The sequence below is a fragment of the Natator depressus genome, chromosome 24 (assembly GCF_965152275.1).
Source record: "Natator depressus isolate rNatDep1 chromosome 24, rNatDep2.hap1, whole genome shotgun sequence".
In the NCBI taxonomy this organism is placed as follows: Eukaryota; Metazoa; Chordata; order Testudines; family Cheloniidae; genus Natator; species Natator depressus.
The window spans coordinates 3767425-3793496 of record NC_134257.1 but is presented as its reverse complement, the minus strand read 5'-3'; the positions used below and the strand labels follow the sequence as shown (position 1 = coordinate 3793496).

The 26072-nt window shown below is 59.5% G+C and overlaps 1 protein-coding gene across 2 annotated transcripts in view; it reads right to left on the bottom strand.

Annotated features, from left to right (window-relative positions):
- KIRREL1 (kirre like nephrin family adhesion molecule 1) overlaps positions 1-26072 on the bottom strand; it is an 87264-nt gene that overhangs the window by 9148 nt on the left and 52044 nt on the right. For both annotated transcript variants that reach the window (XM_074938651.1, XM_074938653.1), the window contains 6 exons: positions 12478-12627; positions 10480-10629; positions 5833-5990; positions 4278-4428; positions 2419-2524; positions 1889-2037 (listed from right to left, as the gene is read on the bottom strand). In XM_074938651.1, coding sequence (XP_074794752.1) covers positions 1889-2037; positions 2419-2524; positions 4278-4428; positions 5833-5990; positions 10480-10629; positions 12478-12496 — 733 coding nt within the window. In that variant the 5' untranslated portion in view covers positions 12497-12627. Of the gene's footprint in view, positions 1-1888; positions 2038-2418; positions 2525-4277; positions 4429-5832; positions 5991-10479; positions 10630-12477; positions 12628-26072 lie in introns of those variants that run through there.

Below are 26072 nucleotides of genomic sequence, written 5' to 3'. Positions count from 1 at the left end.
GCTCCCATGGGTGGACGTGGCTGTGTGTCCCCGTTGCCGTGGGTGTGTCCCGGTGGGCTCATGGCTCATGTGTGTGTGTGTGTGCGTGTCCCCACATGTCTGTGTGCTCATGGCTTGTGTGTCCATGTGTCGCCATGTGTGTTCACCCCCGTGCTTGTGGTTCATCCATGTGTCCATCCCCGGGTGTGTGCTCATAGCTTACGTCTGTGCCCACATGGGTGTGTGTGCATGTGTGCTCCTGGCTCGTGTGCGTGTGTGTGTCCCCATGCGTGTGTGTGTCTGTGTGTGCACGTGTGCATGTGCTCATGGCTTGTGTGTGTGTGTGTGTTCTCGTGCGTGTGAGGGTGTGTCCTCATGGCTTGCTTGTGCATGTCCCCGCGTGTGTCCCCGTGTGTTCAAGACTCGTGTGTGAGCATGCCCCGTGTGTCCCCGTGTGCTCAAGGCTCGTGTGTGAGCATGCCCCGTGTGTCCCCGTGTGCTCATGGCTCGTGTTGTTGGATCATATTAAAGAAGTTCTGTATTAAAATCACAAATGAGTTTGATTCCCCATAGTTTAAATTCCAGGGTATTACTAATTAAGAGGTCTCTTGGTTTTTGGTACTGTTTCTCTCCCTCTGTATGTGAAACTTGCAAGCTGCTAATTGCATTAGTACATTCTAAGACAGAGTCTGTTCTCAAAGCAATTCACAGAGAGAGACTCAAAGCAATACTCTAACAACAGACACAGCACCCAGAGACTCCCCGCCCTTTTGTTGTATTAACAACTGTGATTAAAATAGAGATAGAGGATGGATGTGGATGGATGCTTGGTGTGGATAAGAACTGAATGATCAGGGAGGTGCCAGCCTAAGAATCCAGTGTCCATCGGCTGAAGAAGGCGTCAAGTGGAAATAACCAGAGGACCCCGGAGGGCAGACTGGAATCCACCCAACAGCCTCAAGAATGGGAGAACCAAAGAACAAGATAACATCTAGCAGCACGGAGCCGTCAGGAATGTGCTATCTGCTGATTGATTCAGCAACAGCATGATGAAGCAATTCCCATAGACTGGCATAGGAAGAAATTCCTATAAAAATAGACTCTAAAAAAGTGAGAACTTTGGGGTCTGATTCTGCAAACCAACTTCCAGGAGCATCAGATGAGCATCTGACAAGGCCCTGCTCCCTCCTCATGTCCAGGCCACCTGGCCAGTGGCTTGGCATGAGCAACTCTAAGGCTGGTAACTATGATGACAACCTTGCAGAACCTGTGTGTGTGTGTGTGTGTGTGTGTGAATGTGTGAATGTGTGAATAAATATGAGATTGAATGGAATGTTATAGCTATAACTAACTGCTTACTATGATAACAACCTTGCAGAACCTGTGTGTGTGTGTGTGTGTGTTTGTATGAATGAATGAGTGAATAAAGATGAGATTGAATGGAATGTTACAGCTGTAACTAACTGCTTACTATGATTCTTTCTGTATTCACAATAAATGTGGTATTTTGCCTTTTTCCCTTTAATAAGATCCTGCTGGTTTTTAATTTATTGGTACAACAGTGTGTGAGCATGCCCCGTGTGTCCCCGTGTGCTCATGGCTCCCACTAGCCTCCAGCCCCCGCCCACTGAGGCGCAGCTCGAGGGGCTCAGGCAGTGGGGCGGTCTGTGCCCTTGGCACTAACAAGCCTGTGTTCGAGTCCCGCCGCTGGCCGTGTTTTCTGTGCGCTCAGGGCCGGGCTTGGCACGCAGGTGACACACCACTAGGCTGGCTGGTAACCGGGGAGCCAGCGAGCACCCCGGGCTCTGCCTGTGCCCAGCCGCCTCCCTGCAGAACCCCCCTTTTCCAGCCCCGACTCATCTCTGCCCAGGCCGAGCGGTGGGGCGCATCGCCCCCCTGCAGCACTCACAGTGCACGTCCACCAGCGTGCTGACATTGGTGCTTCCCACGTCATTGTGCACCTCGCACGAGACGGGCTCCGTGAAGAAGGAATAATCCACCTGCGCCTCGTACTTGCTGTCCTTGGCTTCTTCGATGATCACGCCACCTTTGGCCCACCTGTGGGGGGGGAGGAAGCAGACATGATGATAGGCTCCTCCCCCTGGGGGGAAGGGGAGGGCAGACACAGAGAGAGGCTCCTCCCCCTGGGGGGAAGGGGAGGGCAGACACAGCGAGAGGCTCCTCCCCCTGGGGGGAAGGGGAGGGCAGACACAGAGAGAGGCTCCTCCCCCCAAGGAGGGAGGCGGCTCAGCGGGTTGATGATGGGCTACGGAGCTGTGTAACCCATCCGTGAACGGTTCGAATCCACCGGGGTGCGGGGGAGGCATCAGGGGCCGAAGCTGATTGCTGTGATGCTAGCAGGAATCTGGATTCAGGAGCTGGTTGGCCCGGGGACTCCCCTTTAATTGTATCCCAGCTGGTTCCACCCGTGCCCCTCACCTGTAGCCTCTGATCTCCGGGTTGGCTGTGGCCACGCAGGTGAAGACGACCCGCTCGCCTTCCTGCACCGTCTGGGGCTGGATGGAGAGGGTGACCGTGGGGGGATCTGCCAGGGAGAGACGGAGACAGCCGTCACTGGCACGACGCATGGGAAGGAAACTGAGGCAGGGACAAAAAAGGCCCCCAGGGTGGAGCCTGGTGCAGGGAGCTGCTTGTTCTGCCAGACCAGTGAGCCACGGGGCGGATTTTCCCTGGCTGGGGCGGGGGTCTTTAAATCAACACTGGTGGGAGCTCCAAGAGAAGCTCAATGGAAAACCAAGGGGTGGACAGTTTGTGGATCCGCCTCCTCCGGTCAGTGCCACATGGCAGGGGGAACGCCGCGCCCCAGCTGCCTCTCGGGTCCCATGAGAGCTGTGATTCCCCACAGCAGCCACTGGGGGTCAGTGCTGGGCCGCAGACACAGCGGGGAAATCCTGAGTGGCCAACGCTGCAGCCCCGCACGGCAGGCCAGCGCCATCCCCCGGCCCCGCTCCGCGGGCGGCCGGCAGAGACTTGCCCAAGCAGATCAGCGGCAGACCTGGAGATCTCCTGAGTCCCGGTCCTGTGCTCCGTCCACTGGCCCCCACGCCCTGGCCCCCGGGAGTTCCGCGGGCTGTTTGTGCCTCTCAGGCAGGGTGGCCTCACGCCCCGGTACCCCGGTGGCCTGCAGCTGCCCAGCCACGCTCGTGGGACCGGGTGCTGTCACAGCGCGCCGGGGGCTGGGCGGGGGGCCTGACATGCAGAGCTGTCCGGGGCAGCCAGCGGAGAGCCTCCCAGCCCCGCATCTCACGGTGATTCTAAACCTAGGACGATCGGAGCTCCTCCAGCCGCCCCGGGGCCAGGTGTAGCTAGGCAGCGCCAGCGTGAGCGTCCCGCCCCACCCTATGCCATGGGGCTGCCCAGCTGGGACCGGCTGGAGACGGGGCATTCTGTCACCGAAAGGTAGATTGAGGTTCCAAAGTGTGGAAATTAGGGTGGCACCAACGCACATAACCCTAATAACCTGGCAGAGCAGTTATCTATCTATCTCCAGACACCCCCACTCTGTCTGTCCGTCTGTCCATCCATCCCCAGACAGCTCCTCTATCCCTCTATCCATCTCCAGACACCCCCACTCTGTCTGTCCGTCTGTCCATCCATCCCCAGACACCTCCTCTATCCTTCTATCCATCTCCAGACACCCCCACTCTGTCCATCTGTCCATCCATCCCCAGACACCCACCCTGTCCATTCATCCCCAGACACCCCCACCCTGTCTGTCTGTCTGTCCATCCATCCCTCCCAGACACCCCCACCCTGTCTGTCCGTCTGTCCATCCATCCCAGACACCCCCCTCTATCCATCCATCCATCCTCCATCCCCAGACACCCCCTCTCTATCTATCCATCTCCAGACACCCCCACTCTGTCTGTCCGCCTGTCCATCCATCCCCAGACACCCCCTCTCTATCCATCCCTCTACCCCCAGACACCCCATCTCTGTCCATCCATCCCCAGATATCCCATCTGTCCATCCATCCATCCCAGACACCCCCTCTATCTATCTATCTATCTATCCTCCTACACACCCCTCTATCTATGAACCAAGCACTGGATGTGATCAGTGCCCTGGGGTGGCTTCTTTCCCCAATGCAGACACAGCCTCCTGTGGGCTGCCCCCTGCCCCTCACCTGGTCGTTTACCCCAGTGGGTGTAAATGGCAGTTTTCTGCACCCACTGCACGCTGGTGTAACTGATGAGGGGAGGGGAGGTGGGGAACCAGGCCCACTTGCCGTCCAGCGGGGCCCTGGAGCCCAGCAGCGGGGCGGGGGCTGGACTCACGGTGTACGTTCAGCTTGATGGAGGTCTCCTTGCCGGCCGGGATGGCGTCGTTGGTGCTCCGGCAGACGAAGACCCGCCCGATGTCCGCGTCTGTGGGGTTGATGAGGAGCTGGCTGACCGTGGTTTCCCTCTTGCCATCTGCTAACACTTCCTGCCCACAGGGAAGAGGAGACGATCAAACCATAGGGCTGGCAGAAGGGGGGCACTTGGTGCTATTCCTTCCTATTGCCCAGGTGGAGAAACTGAGAGGGCAAGGGACATGCACAAGACCACACAGCATGTCAGAGGCAGAGTCAGACACAGTGTCCACAAGCCCAGACTCCCTTCCCCCTGCTCTGACCACCAGACTTAGGCTCCAGCCCAGGCCTGGGAGAAGAACCAGGAGCCCTAATTTCTATTTTGCTGCTCTAACCACTAGACCCCATTCCCAGCCAGAGCTGGGAAGAGAACCCAGGAGTCCTGACTTAAAGTTCACTGCTCTAACCACTAGACAGCACTTCCTTCTACAGTTGGTGGAAGAACCCAGAAATCCTATGCCAAGTGCCCCCCAACTCTAACCGCTAGACCCCACTCGTCTTCCAGATCTGAGAACAGAACCAAGGAATCCAGGCTCCTAGTCCCCACCCGCTCTAACCACTAGACCCCACTCCTCTCTCAAGGCTCGGGAGAGGACCCAGGTGTCCTGCTGTAACCAATAGACTGTACTCCGTCACTGAAAAAAAACAACCCCAAACTCTCTGATGATGCCACTGCTGGGGAGAATCTCGGTGGGCAGGACTTCCCGGGGGGGTCGGAGCCAGGCCGGCAAGTGCTAACACTGCAGTGAATGGTTTCCGAATTCGCCTGGAACGGCGCTCCCCGACTGGCCTGTGACATGCCCATAAAATGCCCCACAAGTTCATCAGGATTAATGTTCCCGCACCATAAACTGTGTGGGGATTAATGAGCGGGACATTTGGCTTTCAAGTGCTCTTGGAAAGTGCAACCAGCTCTGTCAGGGGAAAGGAAAACTAATCAAACCAATTAAAGAGGCGGTGGGAGGGGGAGGGGACGGCGTTTCCTTCCAGCAATTAACAAGGATCCGGTGACAGCCCTGGGGCGCGAGATGTCCGCACGCACCCAGAGCAGGCGCAGTGGGAGGGATGAGCTGCCCCACTATCCCCAGCAGGACGTCCGCCTCCGGGGTGGAAGGGGAGCCGAGCCTCCGTGGCCCATTCCGTCTTCAGGCCACGTGCTAACGAGGGCCAACTGCTAATGAGGGCTGACGGGGACGGGCGGTCATTGTTCGCTCCCCTGGGCTGGACTGAGACCTCTCTAACTCGTTACATGAATGCAGGAGAAAAGGGGCCCAGGATTCTGAGTGGCGCAGGCGGGTTAGAGGGCTGTGCCCTGGAGGGGCTGCTCTCCTGTGTCCTTCCTGCAGGGGTTTCAAACGGAGCCAGCCACCCCGCTGCGCCTCCCCAGGGGAGGAGGGATCCACCTGCCTTCTCTCCCCACCCTCGGCATCTTCTAGCTCGTGGGGAACGGCAAAGGCCGGGCGGGCCGGGCTCTGTACCGTGCTGGCGCTGGCGTCGTCCTGCTGCAGCCCGTCCCGGAACCAGACGATGGTGGCGGCAGGCTTGGCGCTGTGAGCCCGGCACGTCAGGTTGTACGGGGTGCCAGCCCGCAGCAGGATCTCGGGGGCGCCGTCGATCACCGGGTCTTCAGGGGGAACTGGCAGCAGCGGAGAGAGAGGCAGGTGAGTGCTGGGTTGGCTCAGATCCGGCACGCGGCTGGGGCTTCGGTGCACCCCGGCGCTGGCTGACCCCTCACCCCCTGCCGCCCACAATATATTCCCGGCCCCGCTACACACACCACGGCCCCCAGGGTAGTGGGCATGGCGAGGCAACGGGGGCAGAAATCGCGGACCAGACGAAGTGGGGGAAGAAAACTCGCCAAGCCCCATCAGGAACGTGGGGAACACAGGGGTCAGTGTGCAGGGAACACAGGGGTCAACATGTTCTGGCAGAGCATTGAGCCCCTGGGTGCAGTCTACACCGTTCATGCCATATCTGAGCGAAGCCATGGTCCATCCACCCCAGCACCTCCCCTTCCTGCTGCCCCGGACCAGACCACTGAGCCATCCACCCCAGCATCTCCCCTTCCTGCTGCCCCGGACCAGACCACTGAGCCATCCACCCCAGCACCTCCCCTTCCTGCTGCCCCGGACCAGACCATTGAGCCATCCACCCCAGCATCTCCCCTTCCTGCTGCCCCGGACCAGACCATTGAGCCATCCACCCCAGCATCTCCCCTTCCTGCTGCCCCGGACCAGACCATTGGTCCATCCACCCCAGCATCTGCACCAGACCAGACCACTAGTCCATCAGCCCAGTACTCTGACTTCAGCCCTGGTCAACAGCTGGTGCTTCTGAACGCTCCCATAATGCACCTGGCTGACTGGGCAGATAATGCTGGGGGAGGGATTCATTCAACCCCTGTTACGGTGACCAGCTCACACCCTCCATCCCGAGCTCCGACCATCCTTTTAATATAACCTGAAAACCTGCACAAACTGGCCTCAATCGATCTGGCCCCATTCGAGAAAGCTCCAACTCGGGCATTTGACCCCAGGAAATGAACCACTCTCCATTCGGATGGGGCAGTGCGGGTCACACCCCGATATTAAGGCGGGGAGGGGAGAGAGAACTGCCAATCCCATGTGTATTTTCAAGATTTAAAACATTTTTCCATGCTCAAATTGGGAATCAAAGGTAAAATCTTGAAATTTTTTGTGAACTGAAAAAATAAATTGTTTTGGGTCAATCACGACGCCTCATATTTCATTTCAGTTTCAACCCTTTGCTTCTTTTCTCCTTAGTACAAATGAAGGGACATTTTGAACCAGAAAGTCGTGCTGAACTGAGACATCAAAACTTTGCCTTTGAAAAATGATGACGATTCCTAAACGGCTTTTCAAGTCGGGACATTTGTTGAAACCAGACCTTCCCCGCCAGCCATTTCAGTCTTGCTGAAGCCAGCAAAAAAACGTTTTGCCGAAAAAACCCTGACCAGCACTCGCCCCTGTTTTCGGCCCTCTCTGACAGACACAGAGACACGACAGGAAGCCCAGCCAGAGATGCTATCTAAAGGTGGTTACATGTGCTATTCTGTTAGATGAAATATGCAGAGAGATCTGTGTTTTAATGAGAGCTTTATGTAATCTGCTCAGGAGCTCTGTCTTGGACCTGCAGCTCTTACAGCAGGGAAAGGGGCTTTAAAAAAAGCCCTACCAAGTTGTACTCCACAGCGAGCAGAGGTTTTTGGTGGCTCTTTCAACCACCGCACGTCTTAATGAATCCAGGCCGCATGACACTGAAAAATTGATGATGCTCTAATAAAGAGAAACTGATTAGCGGCACGAAAAAAGACACAGGCCTGTTTGCGGGCTCTGTGTAAGTGAAGTCGGGCTTTGACAGCTGATTGTCAGCTGGGAAGCTGAGCTGGGGAAGTTGCTTTCCTTTGTACAAAGCTACTTTGTGATTGATTTCTAAAGCCCCATTACTGATTTATTAGGGCTTAATTTAAAAATAAAAATAAAAGAAGAAGCAGGCCTTGTTTGGAGTTAAGAACAAAACCTTAAGAGAAGGAAACTGGGCCACCAAGAAAAGATCTTTGCTCCCAATCTTCCGCCGTTACCCACGAAGCAGGCAGGATTGCGGGTGGGGTGGGTGTGAGCTGTCAGTCGCGACAGTGACAGCTTATGGCTTTCTTCTCTGTTTGCCTGCAGGTGCCGTCCCCGGAGTGCGCTATAAAAGTTCCGGGACCTGCAGCTGGCAGGGCGGGGGGTTGGCGTACTGGCTGGAAATACAATGCATTTGTTTGCAGGTAGGATGGGATTTTTCTGACACGCCCGCAGAGAGGGAGCCTAGATGGATGTGTTGGAAAGGCCCCATTGGTTTCAAATTGCCCCAGGGGGGTTCTCTGCAGTTATGCGAATGCATAATGGGGGTCTAGAGGAGGGCGCGCAGGGCCTGCCGGGGAGGAAGGGAAGAGCGGAAAAGGATGGAACAAGCTTGCGCAGTTTCTGCTTCTGCTCCTCGCATAGACCCAGGGCATCCCTGTCCCCAGCCAACTCGCTCGGGACCCTGGTTTGAGACCCTGGCCCCTGGCTCCTGTGCTTCTGCTTACAGGCTGCTTTTGCCCTGGCGGTGACAGAGCCAGTCTGGACAGTCATCCTGTCACCTAGCCCTGCCCCGGGTAGGGGGCACAACCAGGGCCTTAGCGGGTTTATCTCAAGCTCCCTCAGCCTCTAGAGCTGGCAGAGAGGAGATTCCCTGGCAGCATTGCTGAAGGGCCGAGGTCGCTTGTTGTCTCTCCGGAACCCCAGTGTATCCAACTCCAGCCCCCCAAGCGGCTGACTGTACAGGCATCCAACCCACAGGGGTTCAGAGCCCTCCCATGGGGCGGGCAAGGGGAGGGAGGATCCCTTCCTAATGGCCCCCACCGCCAGCATCTGCTGATCTCAGCCCGTGTCCCATTCTCCCAGCCTGCCCCAGCCGTGGGCCCCGAGCATGCCCCCACCACTGTCAGTTCTGCCCGGCCCCCCCGCGCAGCATCCCCGCTCGGCCCCTCTCGGAGCTGGGCTTCGGTGGTGCCGAGAGCTGGCTGCTAGCCTGACGCCCCACTGGCGAAGTGCCCCAGTTGCAGAGGAGAGATGGGCTGGGCTGGGCTGACTCTAATGCAGGCTGCTGGACAGCGGCACACCCTACGATTCCCTCTGGCTCTCCACCTCCCTGCGCGGCCTGGCCTCACCCCCGCGCGGTCCCCCGAAACCCTCACCTGCATTAACAGCGTCATGGAAGGGAGCGCGGCCATCTCCTGCAGCCCCCGGCGCATGGCGCTAGGAAGATGCATGTGTGGGGTGGCGGGCAAAGCTCCAAACAGCCCCGAATCCTTCAGACCCTGCCCAAACCATCCCTCCCCTTCTCTTAACCCCCTCACCTCTTTAAGACGCCATCACACGAGCCTTTCTAACTGCTCCCAGGCCCCAGCCCACCCGCCTCAGAACCCGAGTGACCGGGCGGAAATCTGCGGTTTCAGCTGCACGTTCAGTAATCCAGCAGCATCTCCCTCGCACCTTCCCTTTAATTTTATCTCCTGGCGTTAGAATAAGAATTTCAATGCAAGAGAAGGGGAGGAAAAAACCATCGGCCCCAAATCCCATTCATGCAACATTTCGATTGCGGCTTTTTACAAGGCACAAAAGTCAGGGAAATCAAAGTTACGGCGCCCACAGCTGCAGTAACTCAGCCACGGCGTGCATATAGATGAAGGCATTAAAGAGAGCGGCACATCCAGGACCCGCGAGGGCGGGGGAGGCGGCTGCGGGAGCAGCATTCCCGACGGCCCGCGGAGCCGGTGGCCGCCACCAAGTTCTCTGCACTTCATTTTTGAGCGAAGTGGTTTCGAAGGCGGCGAAAGCGCTCAGGGAGATCAGGGCCACCCGGCAGAGGCCATGCCCCACCCAGGCTCTGGGGCAGGCTGGAAAACGGGATCCCCTCCCACAGTTGGGGTACCCAAGAGGGAACAGCTGCTGGCAGACATGCTAGTGTCAGGCCCAGGTCTCCTCTAGAGAAGCGGCCATGGGTTGGGTCTGTTGAGTGGGTGTCCCCAGTGGACAGGAGGAGGGTTAGATGGCGCACTCCTCTCTGGGTCAGTACTGACCCCAGTGTCCCAGCCTGGCACTAGGGGGCGCTGTGCTGCAGGGATGGGGTGGGGACTCAGTAGGGGGCACTCTCCCCTCTAGAGCAGTGCTGACCCCAGTGTCCCAGCCTGGCACTAGGGGGCGCTGTGCTGCTGGGATGGGGTGGGGACTCAGTAGGGGGCACTCTCCCCTCTAGAGCAGTGCTGACCCCAGTGTCCCAGCCTGGCACTAGGGGGCGCTGTGCTGCGGGGAGCAGGGTGGATGGTCCACTCGGGGACACGTGCCTCAGCATGGACTCAAAGGGGAGAGCGCCCCCAGCTGTGGGTCACCCTCGCTGCTCCCTGCAGGTCTCCCGTCGCAGAACCAACCCAGATTCACCCTGGTGAGCCGCTTTGCACCAACCCAACAAGAGACAGAGCAGAGCACCTAGTCCAATGCCGGGCACAGCCCTGACACAGGGAGAGGGGCTGGGGGAGCCCTGCAGAAGAAGGGCCGGGGGAGCAGGCGGCCCCTTACTCAGGACGGTGAGCTTGGCCCGCCGGGAGCGCAGCGCGGCTTCTGTGGCCTGGCACTCGTACAAGGCGTCATCCGAGAGCTCGGCGTCGGTGATCTCCAGGTTGTATTGTCCGGAGTCTGCCGTGCCGATGATCCGGTAGCGTGGCCAGGCTGCAGAAAGAGACAGGACAGGCAGGGGGGTGACAGCACCACCAGCACCGCCCACACCCGGTGCGCGCAGACTGAAGGGACACGGCACCGGCAGGAGGCACTAGAGACGGTTAAGGGACGATTCCCTGGGATCCCAAACCCCTTTACAGATGTGAACGATGACATACAAGCTCCGTCAGGAATAGCTGCAGCCACCTCTGGGGTGGTGCATGGCAGCTGTTTAACAGCCACTCAGCAACACTGTCCAGGGATTGCTCACCCAGTGCTGAAATGCGGCCACCTCTGGGGTGGTGCATGGCAGCTGTTTAACAGCGACATAGCAATGCTTCATGGGACTCATTCACTAAGCACTGAAATGCAACTGCATCTGGGGTGGGGCATGGCAGTTGCTTAACAGCAACACTGCACAACAATATCGGACAGCAAGGGAGGAACTGAAACCACAGTGGGATCTAGAACGTCACTGCCAGAGGTGGAATGGGGCCAGGAGGACAAGGTTATGATTCATAGAAAAGGTGCTGTGGGATCTTAAACGAGCATGAGTGGTTGAGACCGCAGTTTTCCATCTCATCAGAAAGACACAGGAGCATAAGAAATGCTGGGTCCGACCAGGGGCCTATCTAGCCCGGTATCTTGTTTCTAACTGCTGCTTCCGAGGAAAGTGTAAGAACCCCCATAACGGGAGGCAGTGTGGCTTGGTGGCTAGAACACTGGATGGGGACTCAAGAGATCTGTGTTCCAGTCCCAGTTCTGCCATCGGTCCGCTGTGTAACCTTGGACAAGTCACTTCCGTTCTCTATGCCTCAGTTTCCCCCTCTGTACAATGGGGAGAATAACACTAGGCTCCTTTGTAAAGTGCGTTGAGATCTACAACTAATAAGAGCTAGGGACTGTTATTAATTCTGGAATAACCTGCCCCAGGACAGGTTAATTCGTTCCTAATACCAGGTAGCCAGTGGCTTCTGGACAGCTTGTTGTATTATCTGCATAAACCCCGAACCATGCTAAGCTCTGCCACCCATTAGTATCTTGTGGCAGTCAGTTCCACCGGCTAAGTCTGTCCTGTGATTAAAAAGAGGCGGCTCCTCTAGACCTAATAAAAACCCTGGAGCGCGGAAGAGAATTCAGAGTGTAGGAAGAGCATGGGCCAAATGAATCCCGGGTGTTACTCTATGGGAATCAACGGAGTTATGATTTCATTCTGCCCTGCTTTCCACGGGTTAGATGCCAGCCAGCCTCTTCCCCTCTCTCCATCTCATTCAGCAAGTGGTGCTGTCGTCCCAGCTAACGGCGCTCTGCTCCCCCCAGCGTGTGCATGGCGGGCGGGGGGCACGAAAGAAAGACTGAGCGAAGGAAGGGAAGGGCAGGGCAGGCGGGAGGGGTGAGCGCGAGAGGGTGGAGACGTGGGGCAGCAAATGAATGAAACCTGGATAAGCACAGAGGGGAAAGGAGTGGGCTGCCAGAAAGAGTCACACGCCCCCCCCCCACCCCGATTGGCACTGGGAGGCAGGACGCCGGCGGGCTTGGGAATCACCGGAGCTGGCACCTGAATCTGTTGGAGCGGCCCTGGGTGTTCCCCGGACAGTGACAGGGCCCTGTTAACACCTTGGACTCTCAGGGCCCATTTAGTCCATTGACATTAACGCCAGGAGAGCCAGCAATCGGGTCTGCCCAGGGAGAAGGGCAGTGGGTAGATCAGTCACGTTGCTGCTCGTGCCTTGTGACTCCAGCCCCATCGCCACCGAGAAGACTACGACAGGGAAGGGACAGGGAAGCGATGGATCACCCTGACTCCTTGACCCGCAGGTTGGGCGCCTCCCCTCCCTGCCCCGGCCGGAGTGTCAGTACCTTTCAGCCCCTGCCCCATGCCCAGCGCCAGGCCGTCTTTGGTCCATTGCACGATCCCGGAGTAGTTCAGCACCACGCAGGACAGGACAAGCCTCTGCCCGGCCACCACAGTCTGGTCCTCTGGCTCCTCGCTGAACCGGGTCTGGACAACTGGGAAGGGAGAGAGGATGAGCGTTAGCACCCGGGGGAGGGAGGGACCCCACACGGCACTGAGCACCGGGACCAGCTTCTCCCACCAGTAATGTTGGGGTGGGGACTGGGGAATCAGAGGGGAGAGCGCCCCCTACTGAGCCCACACCCCACTGCTCCCTGCAGCATAGCGCCCCCTAGCACCGCGCTGGGGTCAGCACAGAGCCAGAGGAGAGAGTGCCCCCTACTGAGCCCACACCCCACTGCTCCCTGCAGCACAGCGCCCCCTAGCACCGCACTGGGGTCAGCACAGAGCCAGAGGAGAGAGTGCCCCCTACTGAGCCCACACCCCACTGCTCCCTGCAGCACAGCGCCCCCTAGCACCGCACTGGGGTCAGCACAGAGCCAGAGGGGAGAGCGCCCCCTCCTGAGCCCCCACCCCACTGCTCCCTGCAGCACAGCGCCCCCTAGCACCGCACTGGGGTCAGCACAGAGCCAGAGGGGAGAGCGCCCCCTCCTGAGCCCCCACCCCACTGCTCCCTGCAGCACAGCGCCCCCTAGCACCGCACTGGGGTCAGCACAGAGCCAGAGGGGAGCAGGCCCCCTCCTTAGCCCCCACCCCACTGCTCCCTGCAGCACAGCGCCCCCTAGCACCGCACTGGGGTCAGCACAGAGCCAGAGGGGAGCAGGCCCCCTCCTTAGCCCCCACCCCACTGCTCCCTGCAGCACAGCGCCCCCTAGCACCGCACTGGGGTCAGCACAGAGCCAGAGGGGAGAGCGCCCCCTACTGAGCCCCCACCCCACTGCTCCCTGCAGCATAGCGCCCCCTAGCACCGCAGTGGGGTCAGCACAGAGCCAGAGGGGAGAGCGCCCCCGACTGAGCCCCCACCCCACTGCTCCCTGCAGCACAGCGCCCCCTAGCACCGCACTGGGGTCAGCACAGAGCCAGAGGGGAGAGCGCCCCCTCCTGAGCCCCCACCCCACTGCTCCCTGCAGCACAGCGCCCCCTAGCACCGCACTGGGGTCAGCACAGAGCCAGAGGGGAGCAGGCCCCCTCCTTAGCCCCCACCCCACTGCTCCCTGCAGCACAGCGCCCCCTAGCACCGCACTGGGGTCAGCACAGAGCCAGAGGGGAGAGCGCCCCCTACTGAGCCCCCACCCCACTGCTCCCTGCAGCATAGCGCCCCCTAGCACCGCAGTGGGGTCAGCACAGAGCCAGAGGGGAGAGCGCCCCCGACTGAGCCCCCAGCCCACTGCTCCCTGCAGCACAGCGCCCCCTAGCACCGCACTGGGGTCAGCACAGAGCCAGAGGGGAGAGCGCCCCCTCCTGAGCCCACACCCCACTGCTCCCTGCAGCACAGCGCCCCCTAGCACTGCACTGGGGTCAGCACAGAGCCAGAGGGGAGAGCGCCCCCTACTGAGCCCGCACCCCACTGCTCCCTGCAGCACAGCGCCCCCTAGCACCGCACTGGGGTCAGCACAGAGCCAGAGGGGAGAGCGCCCCCCCCGAGCCCCCACCCCACTGCTCCCTGCAGCACAGCGCCCCCTAGCACCGCACTGGGGTCAGCACAGAGCCAGAGGGGAGAGCGCCCCCTACTGAGCCCACACCCCACTGCTCCCTGCAGCACAGCGCCCCCTAGCACCGCACTGGGGTCAGCACAGAGCCAGAGGGGAGAGCGCCCCCCCCGAGCCCCCACCCCACTGCTCCCTGCAGCACAGCGCCCCCTAGCACCGCGCTGGGGTCAGCACAGAGCCAGAGGAGAGAGCGCCCCCTACTGAGCCCGCACCCCACTGCTCCCTGCAGCACAGCGCCCCCTAGCACTGCACTGGGGTCAGCACAGAGCCAGAGGGGAGAGCGCCCCCTCCTGAGCCCACACCCCACTGCTCCCTGCAGCATAGCGCCCCCTAGCACCGCAGTGGGGTCAGCACAGAGCCAGAGGGGAGAGCGCCCCCTACTGAGCCCACACCCCACTGCTCCCTGCAGCACAGCGCCCCCTAGCACTGCACTGGGGTCAGCACAGAGCCAGAGGGGAGAGCGCCCCCTCCTGAGCCCACACCCCACTGCTCCCTGCAGCACAGCGCCCCCTAGCACCGCACTGGGGTCAGCACAGAGCCAGAGGGGAGCGCGCCCCCTCCTGAGCCCCCACCCCACTGCTCCCTGCAGCACAGCGCCCCCTAGCACCGCACTGGGGTCAGCACAGAGCCAGAGGGGAGCGCGCCCCCTCCTGAGCCCCCACCCCACTGCTCCCTGCAGCACAGCGCCCCCTAGCACCGCACTGGGGTCAGCACAGAGCCAGAGGGGAGAGCGCCCCCTACTGAGCCCCCAGCCCACTGCTCCCTGCAGCACAGCGCCCCCTAGCACCGCACTGGGGTCAGCACAGAGCCAGAGGGGAGAGCGCCCCCTCCTGAGCCCCCACCCCACTGCTCCCTGCAGCACAGCGCCCCCTAGCACCGCACTGGGGTCAGCACAGAGCCAGAGGGGAGCGCGCCCCCTCCTGAGCCCCCACCCCACTGCTCCCTGCAGCACAGCGCCCCCTAGCACCGCACTGGGGTCAGCACAGAGCCAGAGGGGAGAGCGCCCCCTACTGAGCCCGCACCCCACTGCTCCCTGCAGCACAGCGCCCCCTAGCACCGCACTGGGGTCAGCACAGAGCCAGAGGGGAGAGCGCCCCCTACTGAGCCCCCACCCCACTGCTCCCTGCAGCACAGCGCCCCCTAGCACCGCCCTGGGGTCAGCACAGAGCCAGAGGGGAGAGCGCCCCCTCCTGAGCCCCCACCCCACTGCTCCCTGCAGCACAGCGCCCCCTAGCACCACCCGGGAGCACTGAGGTCAGCACCGGGGTGGGAGGGCAGGAAGGAGCTGCCGAGCGTGCGGTGCGCCAGGTGCCTGTCGGGTGCTGAGCGCTCTGGAAGCCTGGTGCCGCGTGTGTGGGTGGTTTGCGCACAGCCCGTGTGAAGCTGTGCCTGGGCCGGGTGTTGCGACGCGTGCCTTCTGTGGGAGTGACGCGGTTCCACTGGACACGATTGCTGCACCGCAATGTGCGCTGTGTGCGGAATGGCTCAGCGGGTGTCTCGTGAAGGCGTGTGTGAACGCAGGTCGAGGTTGTGTGGTCTGCCACGGGCATTAGGCGCCTGTGAGGGGGTGCGTACGGTGTGTGTGGTGTGTATACGTGTGTGAATGCGTGTCTGCCGTGTGCATTACGAGGGTCTGGGTCACGTGCTATGCTGCGTGCAGCCTGTGCGGGTGCCGATGTGCACCTCGTTGTGTGTTCTCCTAGGTACAGTATGTGTCGACGTGTGTGTTCTGTTGTGTACAGCCTGTGTGTGTATTAGTTGTGTGTTATGCTGTGTACTGTGTGTGTGTATGTTGTGGGCAGCCTGTGTATGAGCGTGCACCTAGGTTGTGTTATCGACATGCCAGTGAGTGTGTTATCTTGTGTAGAGCCTGTATGTCTGCGTGTATCTGGGTTGTGTGTTGTGCTGTGTACAGTGCGGGCGGATGTGGACGAGTGTATTAGGCTGTGTATAGTGTGTGTGCGTGTGTGTTGTGGACAGCCTGTGTGTGTGTGTGTATCTGGGTTGTGTTACGCGGTGTACGTGTGAGCGTGCGGTTTGCTCAAGCTCTGCCTGGGGCTGGCGTTCACCATCCACAGCCCAGCCCCTTCCCTCTCCTCCCCCGGCTGGGCCCAGCCGCCCCTGTCCACAGCCACCTTGTGGGCCCTAAACACAGCTGGGGCACCAGGTTCCCAGCCCCCCGGCGTCCCGCTGCCCAGCCCGGGAGATCGATAGCCTCATCTTTCCACAACAGCAGCCGGTCACGTGGCAGCCAATTCACAGCCAGCCCGGGGGCTACCGGGCATCGATAGTGGGACAGGGAGGCTCAGGGTGGGGGAGTCTCAATGTTTCCCGGCCTCCAGGCAGGGCTGGGCTGGGGGAAAGCGGCACGTGGAAGTGAATCAAGCTGGCACCAGCCAGCAAGCCGAGCCCCGCGCCAGAGGAAGAGGAGCTGGCAGGGCTCCGGCAGCTTGGCAGCCTGGCTGGAGACAGCTGCGGTTCTGAAAGGCAGCAAGGGGCCGCGCCGGGAGCGGGTGCTGTGGAGCTGGGTGGGGGGCACGGATGGAGGAGGTAGGGGGGGAAGCTGCGGTTTCTTTGCTGCTTCTCTCTGATTATTGTCTGTGGCATCCTAGGACGTGGCGGGCCCCAGGCACGGAGCAGGACTCCCGGCGCTCGTGCTGTACGAACACACACTTGCCTTTACAAGCGAGTCTTTACCCCGGCAGAGTCCTGGCAGCTGGCTGGGTTCTCTGCTCATATCTTAATTATTACTACTGCAGGGCCCAGGAGCTTCTGTCGTGGGCGCTCGGAGCTGTACAAACACAGAAGGAGGAGCCGGTCCCTGCCCAGAGAGCGGCCTGCCCTGGGGTCTAGTGGTTAGAGCTGGGAGCAGGGGAGGAAGCTAGATGTCTGGATGCCTGGGTTCTCTTTCAGGACCTGGGAAGGAGTGTGGTGTGGTTAGAGCAGGAGGCTAGGGTCTAGGACTCCTTGTTCATCCCCTTTGAGAAAGAGCAACCCGGCAGCTGGTTAACCCCTCATTGCCCCACGCCAGCTTTGGGGCGGGGGGAGAGAAGCTGCAGATGAAGGTGAAGCCAAGTCCCTGCCGCTGCCTTTCCCTGGCAGAGGGGCTGATCCAAGGCACTGCACAGTGACGGGGGCGGGGCGGGGGGGGTCTCCAGGAAGTGGTCCCTAGGCAAAGGCCTCCCTCCCCCACAGAGCAGTCCCCCATGGGAGGGTGGGCTCCGAAGGCTTTGCAGACTCTCCAGCCCTTGGTCACCAGGTGGGGAGGCGGCGAAAAGGGCAGCGTTCAGTGTCCAGGACAGTGAAAGCCCGGGAGGAAACTGGGGCCTGCCAGCCTTGGGTCAGGCCGGTAGCGAACACCAGAGAGGGAAGGAGCTGATGTCCCTCAGTCCCAACCCGCAGACCCCCACCCGCTATTCCAGCCCTGAGTCCCCCCACAACAGCTCTCTCAATGCCCCTCAATCCCATCCACAGCTCCCCCACTCCCTCCCCAGCTCTGCCAATGCCCCTCAATCCCATCCACAGTTCCCCCACTCCCTCCCCAGCTCTGCCAATGCCCCTCAGTCCCATCCACAGTTCCCCCACTCCCTCCCCAGCTCTGCCAATGCCCCTCAATCCCATCCACAGTTCCCCCACTCCCTCCCCAGCTCTGCCAATGCCCCTCAGTCCCATCCACAGCTCCCCCACTCCCTCCCCAGCTCTGCCAATGCCCCTCAATCCCATCCACAGTTCCCCCACTCCCTCCCCAGCTCTGCCAATGCCCCTCAATCCCATCCACAGCTCCCCCACTCCCTCCCCAGCTCTGCCAATGCCCCTCAATCCCATCCACAGTTCCCCCACTCCCTCCCCAGCTCTGCCAATGCCCCTCAATCCCATCCACAGTTCCCCCACTCCCTCCCCAGCTCTGCCAATGCCCCTCAGTCCCATCCACAGTTCCCCCACTCCCTCCCCAGCTCTGCCAATGCCCCTCAATCCCATCCACAGTTCCCCCACTCCCTCCCCAGCTCTGCCAATGCCCCTCAGTCCCATCCACAGTTCCCCCACTCCCTCCCCAGCTCTGCCAATGCCCCTCAATCCCATCCACAGTTCCCCCACTCCCTCCCCAGCTCTGCCAATGCCCCTCAGTCCCATCCACAGCTCCCCCACTCCCTCCCCAGCTCTGCCAATGCCCCTCAATCCCAATCCACAGTCTCTCTCACTCCCACCGCCGGCTAGCCCAGCCCTGGGCTCCCCACCCCCAGCTCTGTCAGAGCCCCTCAAACCAAGCCTGAGCTGTCCTGTAACTGCGCCAACTCGTAGCCCTGGTTTACGCTACAGAGCTCGACTGAGGCAAAGCCGCTTCCGCCGACCCATCTCGGAACGCGTCTACACTACAGTGCCGCTGCCGACGACGTGACTCGCCTGCCAGGGCAACCCAGTAACCCCTGCTCCGCGAGAGGCGCGGGCTGAGGTGGATGTAGTCAGGGATTCCATCGCCCGGTGCTGCCTTTCAGAAGCCATCCCACAAGTGCTCCTGGTGAGGACATGCACCGCTGACACAAGGACACACACAAGCGATTGCACTACTGCGGTGGCTGTACGTCCACCTAATGTAGGTCAATTTAATTCTCCAGGGCGGACACGCACCCATAGACCCTGCCCAGCTCTGCCAGCGTCTCGGGCCTGACCCCGAGCCCCTCTGCTACTACAGACTTCGAATCCCCCCTGAATAGCTCGGCCAGCCCACCACAAGCCTGGCCCGCTGCATCTCCCGTGGATCTAGTCTTGGGCTCCCCCCAATCTCTGCCATTGCCCCTCCATCCTGACCTGCAGCCCCTCTGCATTCCAGCCCCCCCAGTCTTTCCTGCTGCCCCTCCATCGCCTTCTACAAGGGTCTCGTGTCAGATCTCGACTCTCTCCCCGCCACAGTGATCCCCCCTGCTCAGTTCGGGTTTTGCAGTGGATTTGTGTGTGTGTGTCAGAGATGAGGATCTCACCGGGGTGATGCTGAGCACCGAGCTGTCCCTCGTCCCGTGACCCGACGCAGACGAACTCATGTCTGCTGCGAGCCGGGGACCAACGTGTCACTCCCCGGGGCCATTTCCAAACAAAGCCTAAATTGCACTGTATAAGTAAAAATATATCTGTTGCATCCTGAATTCCCTCCAGCCATCAGTTCCCCCTGAGCCTTGGAGGGAGACGTATTTACCAACAGGACGAGCTGCCTCTCCTCCTTCAGTGCAAGGAAGATGTGTCCAGAGACAGGATTTTTGCTGTTACTCACTGATGGAGCAGCCAGACAGGATCAGGCCTGAGGTCCATGGAGCCCAGGAGCCTGTCTGCGACACCGGCTGCTTCCAGCTGCTGCAGAGGAAGGTGGAAGAAACTCCGCGGTAGCAGATATGGGATAATCCGCCCCTCCACACTGGGTCTCATCCTAATCCCTAATACTCAGGGATTCGTTAAGCAAGAGGCTCGATATCCCTGCCAAAACATCTCTCAGAGTTCACGGTTATGACTCTAAATATTCTTGCTGGCCATACAAATGTCCATCTGCCTTTTTTTGCACCTTGAAAAAATTCTTGGCCTCAGCCACTTCCAGTGCCAGAGAGTCCCACTGTCTAGCAGTAGGATTTAGACCAGATCAGTTCCCAAAGGTCAGAACGATCCCTCCCTTCACACACACACACCCACTTTGCCATATCATGGCAATCGCTGGCAATGGAATAAGCGCCAGGAGGTGAAGGCTTAAAAGGCGGCTGCCCGCCTGTGGGGACGAGGGACGGGATCCAGAGCCTTTCGCCTTCTAGGCTGCCAGTTAAAATCTCAGTCTAGGTCAGCAGTGACCAAAAGCCTTTCGTTTGTAGATTTCAAGGCCGGAAAAGACCATTTGGATCATCAAGTCTGACCTCCTGAGTAGCACGAGACAGAGAATTGAAAGCAGCTAACTCCTGTCCTGAGCCCACTTTGCCCCCTGATGGCAGCACAATAGCCTTGGTAAAATGAGTTTGGCGGGTCTCAGTCTAGTTCCTAGTAAAAGCATTGAAGATTGGGAGGTGCTCAGATACTGGGGTAATGGGGCCCGTACAAGTACCTAAGGTAGGCTGGGCACATGGAAAGGACCAACGAAAGGCTGATCTCGGCCACAAACCCAGGTTGTAGCAGAAGGTGACCTTGAGGGGTCATGGATAATCAATGCAATGTGAAGCTGGTACAGTGAGGGTCTCAACGCAGGCTAGGGGCTTTGGACACCTGATGCCTGTTAATTTCGCAGAGAAACACGTCGCTCAATCCTTTGGGCAGCTTTGAAAACTGGAGCTTTGGTGCAGAGATTGTGGCATTTAATGTGGTCAGATGATTGTGGTTAAACTCGTCTGGGACTAAGGGTGTGTCTACACTGCAGTCGGAGGTGTGACTGGCACATGTATAGATGTACTTGTGCTATACTGATTTCTAAGTCCTGTTAGTTCCCACGACCCTTCCAGGGTGTTCTCTGACTTGCTAATAAAGGTGAGCCCTGTGTGCCCCATGGCTGTGCCCTCTAGTGGCTGGTGTATGTAGAGGATAACAGCCTACTTCTGCAAGCAGCCAAGCAGCTTGGTCTTGGTCTATGGAGCACAGAGGGGACAGAGTTCTAGTCTGTCTTGTGACCCAGGGTGGGGGCTTGCTGCTGGTGAAAGGTTGGGTTAGGAATGGAAGGGGAGGGGATAACTGAAAGTGAGCTGTAGCTCACGAAAGCTCATGCTCAAATAAACTGGTTAGTCTCTAAGGTGCCACAAGTACTCCTTTTCTTTTTTCTTTTTACGAATACAGACTAACACGGCTGTTACTCTGAAACCTGAAAGCAAATGAAATCTGTTCTCATCCCAGAGCCTTTGGGTAAATCACGTCCTGGCTCTGTGCCTCAGTTTCCCCATCCCTGCCCTTTTTGTCTTCTCTATTTCCATTGCAAGCTCTTTGAGGCAGGCGGTTGTCTCTCACTACATGCACACACAGTTCTTAGCACCATGGGGCCCTGACCATGGCCTTTTAGGTGCTTCCAAAGGGCTAGTAACCATGTAATGAGCCCAGGTCATTGGAGACTCAGCTGCCCTTCTGAGCCTCAATTTCCCCATCTGTACAATAAGACTGACCTCCTTCGTAAAGCGTTCTGAGCTCTACGGATGATAAGATTGGTACTGGAACGAGGGATTGGTACTGGAACGAGCTCAGAAGCACCCCTCAAACCATCTCACCAGCCCTGGTGAGCTCTGGAGAGGTCTCCCAGTCACCCACGGGGCTCAGCTGCACCTGTCTGGGAGGGGAGTGCTAACGGCACTGTGCCGGGGTGGCTGGACCGGTGCATTTGAGACTACAGTGTTCATGCGAGACAGCGCTAGGGGAAGCAGGATGGAGATGAGACCAGGGAGATGTAACGGGCCCTCTCCCACATTCCTGGGGCAGTGGGGTGACCCATCAGGGCTCCCCAGGGCCCTCTCCGCCCCCCCCACTCTTTAATGTGGAGCAAGAAGGGTTTGGCCAGGCCCCAGCCACTCTGCCCTGCGTCAAGAGGCCGGACGGAGATCTGGGACCTTGCAGTCAACACAATGGGATTTCACGGAGTGCAGCGCCCAGGGGGTGCTTTGATCTTCGACAGACCCCGGCACGGGATTTCTGGAGGGGGGGAGGGGGATGAGAGGCAGAGAAAAAAGGAAGGGGGGAGAGAAGGAACGAGATTCTGGAGAGAAGGAAGGAAAGAAAGAGAAGGGAGGAGAGGACCGGCTGGGGGTGAGGAGGAGAGAGATCAAAGAGGAAGAGAGATCAGAGTGAGAGAAGAGGAGGGAGGCAGGTGGGTGGAGAAGCGAGTGGGATCAGAGAGCGAGGAAGCACGGGGAGCGGGAGGGAGCAGCGAGACCCAGAGCAGCCCCCCGGCATCTCTTCACAGCCGAGTTGAGCAGGTGCACGGCCCAGAGGCTGGCTACGCACATCCCTGCCTAGGCAGCGGGAGGAGACTGGGTTAGACACATCATCCCTTCCCTATGCCACCTAAAAGCTGCCTCCTTCCCTCTGCCAGCAAATCACCATCATAGAAAAACGGGACCCACCCCAGGAGCCGCAGTGAAATGCGCCAGCCCCCCCCGGCCCCCGAAGCCAAGCAAGGCGCTGGTCTCTTTCGCTTTGGCTCTGCTGGTCAAATGCAGCCCCGGCCCCTCGGAGAAACACCAACAGGGAGGAGTCTGGGTTCTGTTGCCGCTTCCCCTTGTCCTCGTCAGGGCATGGCCAGGGCCTGCAGAGAGGTGCCCGCTGGGCCAGAGCCAGAGCAGCTGGGAAGCAGGTCTGTTGCCCCGCTGGTTTCTACGGCGCGATGCCCATTTACCCTCCTGGTTGTTCTTGCCCAGTCTCGGCATCCTGCTAACCTCGGCCCGTCTAGGCCCCCGCGGCACTGAAGAGATAGGACAGGGAGGGGCGGGGCGGTCAAGCCAAGGAGGGGAGGTCACAGCACGTGGGGCTCCCCCCCAGATCTCAGGAGCTGAAGAGGCTCCGGGCTGGCAGGGTGGTCTGGCCGGTGGCTGCTGGTGACTCAGCTCTGCTCCTCTGAGCACCGGGGGAATCGATGCCCTGGGGCAGGCCCACCTCCACCACCCAGCTGGTGCCCCAGAGCTCTCGGCAAGAGACAGAGCGGTAGCCCCAGCTCGCTCCTTCCTAGAGCAGAGGTGATGCGCAGATCTGGGTTGAGCCCTTACCCTGCCTTTGGTCGCTCCAGCAGGGTCAAACGGGGCAGCTACCATTGGCTATTGTCTGCATTGCAGTACCTTCTAGCAGCCCCACTCCTGGGTGCACCGTGCTGTACAAATCCAGACGCCTCCCCCCGCCCCAAACAGCTTGTCCTTCAGCTCCCCTCCTCTGAGCTGCGGTGGGGCCCCCAGAGGTGGCTGCATTTCGGTGCTGTTTAGGAATCCCACTACGTGTGCTCTGGGACGCTTCCAGCCACAATGCACTCCAGCAGCGCAAGGAGAGGACGGTTATTTATTAAGGTCTCTCAGCCAGGCAGGCTAGAATAACAGAAACCCCTGCAGCTGTATTGATCCTGGAGGGAAACTGATGGCTGAGGTAGATCACAGGAGATCTTTTTATTGGGCCAACAAGTGTGGAACAGTGACAGGTGCCTTCAGGCTAGAAACCAGAGCAAGGAGGGACTTTCCCTGTGCATTGCCGAGAGTCAGCCTGCTGCCAGTGTCTTCATAGCCCCCCCGGCTCGGCTCACAGGCTGCTCCGAGCCCTCCCAGCCTCCTGCCAAGCCCGGTGCAGGGAGTTTCCTGGAATTGGGAGGCGTTTTGAGAGACGCTCTGTAAGTGGGCGGCTGGGGATGTGAGACCCCAGCTTCGAGGCCCTGCGCCGCCCGGTTCTGAGCAGAACTGTCATCCGTCCTCACCCCAAACAAGGCCGGGCAGCGCCTCGCGTCTGTGTTGCCCACACGCTGGGCTCGTCCCCCAGCCACCGGCTTACACCGCTGCCCTGAAAACGCTGGTTCCGAGGGGTTTTGGTTTCCTGCCCACGTGGAATGGAAAGGAATTTGGAAACCTTGGAAGGGGCTGTCCATGGGTCAGCTCCGGGCCTCAGGCTTGTTTTCTTTGCGGTGGGTCTGGATTCTGAGCTGGGGAGCGTCTCTATGTGTCCATATAGCACCTAGCGCAATGGGCTTTCAGGGCCTCTAGGGATGGCTGTTAAGACAATTAATGATTATTCTACATTTCCACGGTCTGGATCCAGCCAGCGCGACGAGGACATTGGTTAGACTCAAGCTCGCAAGCTGGGGGTTGGTTTGAGGTTGCTCAGCTCGGCTTCAAATCTGAGCCGAGTCAGCACCGAACTGAGCTTGCTGGTCACTTAGTGGCCCCTCACAAACCATGGGTCAGGCTGACACAGCAGGAACCCACCAGGGTCTGACCGCAACAAACAGACCAGGAGAGGTGACTCTTCAAGGCCTGCTGGGAGCTGCAGAATGACACAAGGGGCGGGTGGAAAAACGTCCCAGCCAGCTCTAACATTTCATCCTCTGTGGGAAGGGAGAGCTCGCCCGAGAGATGGGGAAATTGAGGCACGGCGAAGGGAAATGACTCGCGTAAAGCTACAGAGCAGGGTGGAGTCAGGAATCCTGACTAACAGTTACCTGCTCTAATTACTAGCTCACAAGCAGGGAATCGAGCCCAGGAGTCCTGGCGCCCAGTCCTCTGCTCTAACCACTAGCTCACACTATCTGCCAGAGCTGGGACAAGTATGCAGGTGTCCTGGCTGCCAGCCGTGGTCTCAGCCCACAAAACACCACTCGGAATAACGGGCAGAAACGACGCAGGTGAATCTGCCGGTGGCACCAAGCCGAGCGTCTCTGCCTCGTCACGCTGAGCTGTGGCGTCTGAGCACCCGAGCGTCTGAGATTGTAGATCAAGCCAGGAGGGAAGCCAGCTCTGGCTGGGGAAACGCATCAGATCTGAGCTGGGAGAATAACTCCAGTCCACCATGATGTGGCAAACATCCGGTCCCGGGGTCTGATGCAGCCGAGGCTGACGGGTTATGAGTGACTCTTGGGACGGTCCTCGGACAGCCGGGGTTAGGCAGGGAAGAACATGAATTTAAAAGTGCCCCCAACCCAGTCTTCAACCCTCTCCCCGGATCCAAACCAGCGATGCTGCTATTTGATCACCCGGCCTGATCTGCATATGTAAATGATATGCAGATACAGCCCCTCTGCTCCGGGGTCATTGTCAGAGTGGGCCGCTGGGAGGCGACATTACGGTTGGATGAGCACAATCTGGCCCCCAGCACCGCAGACCTGGCAGAGCCGAGCCCCGGGGAGGATCCTAGATGGGCCATGGCGGGGAGAGGAGACTGGTGGGGCTTTTCCAGCTCCCGTGTATTTCACTGTCCGGTCAGTCCCCCCTCCTGCTTTCCTGGGCCTGTGAACCTGCCGGGATGGAGGGAGCGTGGATCAGGGCAGGTGAGTGGCAGCCCCGCTCGCTTTGTCCTCATCCCACTGTGCCCTCCGCAGCAAAGGGCAACCCCGTGGGGTTTTCGTCTTCCACTCCGGCTCGGATCAGTCAAGCCAAGTCCCTGCACTGCACTGGCCTTGGGCATCGCTGGGCCCCTCAGCCTCTCCAGCCCCCTGCCGGCGGCACACGATAGTCCAGGCTCGTGAGGACTGAAATGCTTTAGTCTGACCCGGGGGACTGGACTCGGTGCAGGGCTTTCAGAATACGCTGCGGTGCTGGGGCAGGGCACCAGCCCTTTGCCACGGGGTCTTTATTTCCCCCCTCTGGGTCGCGGACGGCTGGGAAGGAGGGATCCTGAGTTCAGCGCGGTTGCTGGGGGGGTAAGACAGTCGAACGGGAAAGAGGGATCCCGGAGACAACGACAGTTTGGCTGTTTGCCACGGCAGAGCGAGTTGAAAGTCTTTTCTTGTCGCTGGGCCTGGCCATTATGCTAAGGAGACAGTTGTCTTCCAAAAGGTTTGCTGCTTAAAAGGCATGCCGTGTTTGGCCTCACCTCGGCCTTCACAGGAGATAAATTATTCACACCTTCTGGGCTGGACTTTTCTACCCCTCTTCTCATCCCCCTCCTCCCACCCTTCCTGCATCTGCCGTGTTGTGTGTGTATCTCCAGGAGCACTAGTGCATGTGTGTCCATCTGAGTGTACCTTTGCACAACCGTGTGTCTATTTCCATGCATTTATGTGTGTGCACCCACGCCTGTTTGTGTTGGTCCTGCATGTTTGTGTGTGTGTGTGAGTGTGTCCTTCACGTTGTGGGTCTGCAGCTCCGTGTGTGCACTTTTGTGCCTGTCTGCGTGTGTTTCTCTTTGGGCACACGTCTCTCTATTTGTGTGCGTGTTTATGTGTCCGTGCATCGCTTTGCACGCACGTCTCTCCGTCTGCGCGC